The following is a 2651-nucleotide window of genomic DNA, read 5'->3' on the forward strand; positions in this document are numbered from 1 at the left end:
GTTAATCTAATATGCCATCTTACTGCAGCAGCAAAAAGAAGCATCTATGTTAGTGTCTATAAAGCATTCTGAATTTTTTTATGAATGACTATTTCCACCACTACACTACAACAGAAAAACCTGTTCTTATTGATGAATGCCTCAAGGATCATTCTCAAGACTAGTTATAAGCTCCAGCACGTGGGAGAGAAAAAAAGCATGTCTCTGACAAATTACCATGCCAGAAGAGATAAAGCAGCTTATGCCCACAGTAGCCTGATGACTGATGTTAACACTGGATGGAACCCAGCATGGATTAGCCTTAGTCCGCATTACGTGACTGTTCCTGTGCTGGCAGAAATGTAAGCAGTAGTTGATCTCTAACACATTAGTTTTGCATCAAAAGATGAAAATACCAAGCAGAAAAAAAATATCAAAAAATGCCTATTTTAAACTGCAACATAAGCTTCAGGGATTGACTTACCTCGAGCTGCACCTTAAGTGCAACAGTTCTGGTGTAAAATTAACCGTTTTAGTACAGGGTTGTGGATTTTTTTTGTTCTGATTTATTTTTAAAGGTGACCATTTTCAACCCTGGCATTAGTTCAGCCAAAATGCACCTGTCTGCACTACAGTTAAGGAAGTGACAGAGTGTTTGGAAACACACTAGGAGACTTCAAAAGATATTTTGAGGTTAAATAATAATTCCATGCAATACTCACTTTTCTCTTCTGGTTTTCTCTAACTTGTCTTTCAAAATCATGATCTCCTTCTTGAGGGCAAGTTGCTGGCTCTCTGCATCCCGTAGTTCTTTCTTCAGACTTTTTATTTCATTAGCATGCATTAGTTCACGTTTAGATAGTTCCTCCTCATAGAAAACACTTCTCTTTTCCAGGTCTGCCTTTAATTTTGTGATCTCTTGCTGGTGTTCTATACTGCTTACTCCAGGTGAGCGACCAACCTGCTTTTGCTAAAATAAACAGCCTCAAGTTAGCACTCAAGAATGTTAAAAGTTATGAATATTGAGTTGTTATTAAGCGTAAGTCTACATTTAGAAAACATCCCATTACAAACTTGAGTTAAACACACCGATCTCAACTTTTCAAAAACTTGTTACAGCACAAATCTGAACTGTATTCTTCATCATTTTGTGATTTAAATGCAGTAATAGTTTTCAAGCCACTGAAAATTTGATCAGCACTTTAAACACCTCTGGCCACATTCTGAGTCTCCTTACAAGCAGTAAGAAAGCGGCCACAGAATTAGAGCATTTTTGTGCTTCCACGCACATGGCTGACAGCAACAAATTCAAGTGACTTTCAGGAATGGAGAATAAAGACTATAATATACAGTCAATTTCTTTTTAAAGAACAAATACTTTGTGGAAAAGCTATACAAAGACAAGCAGAGGTTTAACTGAAGACTAAAGCCTAGCTACAGAAACACTACACAGATAACAGCAATCAGGAGGGAAAACTGACCTATTTTACTCAAACTGACCATTTATATCATAGTTGATTAATAGGAAAAAACCAGCTTCACACAATAAGGGTAATTACATCAACTTTCATAGCTGCGTAGCTCTCTTAGTGAGGTCTTCTGTCATTTCAATAGTCTTTACACATTGTTTCATGACACACGCACATTTGCACCAAATGCTGCACTCACTAAACTCAACGTCCTTTTCATTTTTTAGGATATGTAATTAAATGTAGTCTAAGGAAACTAAATTACTTAATGAAAACACTGTGTTTTGAGAAAGTGCAAGTAACTGGAAATATTTACTTCCTTCTGATGACTGTCTCATACCTTCAGGAGGACCTGAAGATACAGAGAGATATTTTATTCATTATACCTCCAGTTTTTACCATGAGATATTGAAATCCTCTGTTACCCTTAACTAAACACGGTTTGGGTAATTCTCTTTTGCTTATATTTGAACAGATTCTAAGAGCTAAGTGTCATTGTAGAACATTCAGATGAGCTGAATTTCTACCACAACAAATTCTATGAGGAAGCTGGGTCTTGCTGCTAGTGTCAGCAGAACACTGCAAAACCCCCTAAGTGTATAAGCCAGACACGTGCTGCTACTGCATTGTTTTCTCTAACTCATCAACATGACCATCTGTTTTGATCTAAGAATGGTAAATTCTGACCTCAGGGTGCAGAATGGTAAATCAGAGAAAGAAGATGCCACCCTAGCAGGAGAAAGTTTGGAAAAATAAAGATTAAAAAAAAAATAAAAAGGACGTAAGTATAGGAATTTTCTTTCATGCACGGGCAGTTAACTACTGAATCTGTTTGTTACTGCCCAACATGCTGAACTGCCTACACATATATGGCAATGGGGCATATAAAAAGTTTAGGATTTGCAACATCATCAGGTATGTAAAATGTTTTCATGCTATTTCAGATTTTTTTTTTTCCATAATGAAAAGATACTGTTAAGACCTTAAGACAGATGGGGCAGTAGACAAGAGAGTTGGATGGTATCATAGAGTGGCTTACAGAACTAGAGTAATATAGTAAACAGAGAATCTATTTTGAATTGTTGTAAGCACAAATTCCAAATAGATGTTTTCATACCTGCCTCTTTCAAGTGGACAAATAGTGCAACTGAGACATAATGCATCTCCTGGCACATAGACAATTAGATGCCGTAACTCTGTGCT

General features: G+C 36.7%; 1 protein-coding gene across 1 annotated transcript in view; it reads right to left on the minus strand.

Annotated features, from left to right (window-relative positions):
* Positions 1–2651, minus strand: part of CDC42BPA (CDC42 binding protein kinase alpha (DMPK-like)) — a 119718-nt gene that overhangs the window by 55712 nt on the left and 61355 nt on the right. The window contains exon 14 of the mRNA XM_010193375.1: positions 702–949. Within this exon, the coding sequence (XP_010191677.1) occupies positions 702–949 (248 nt within the window). The remainder of the gene's footprint in view (positions 1–701; positions 950–2651) is intronic.

Source organism: Mesitornis unicolor, unplaced genomic scaffold (genome assembly GCF_000695765.1).
Source record: "Mesitornis unicolor isolate BGI_N332 unplaced genomic scaffold, ASM69576v1 scaffold5971, whole genome shotgun sequence".
Taxonomy (NCBI): Eukaryota; Metazoa; Chordata; class Aves; order Mesitornithiformes; family Mesitornithidae; genus Mesitornis; species Mesitornis unicolor.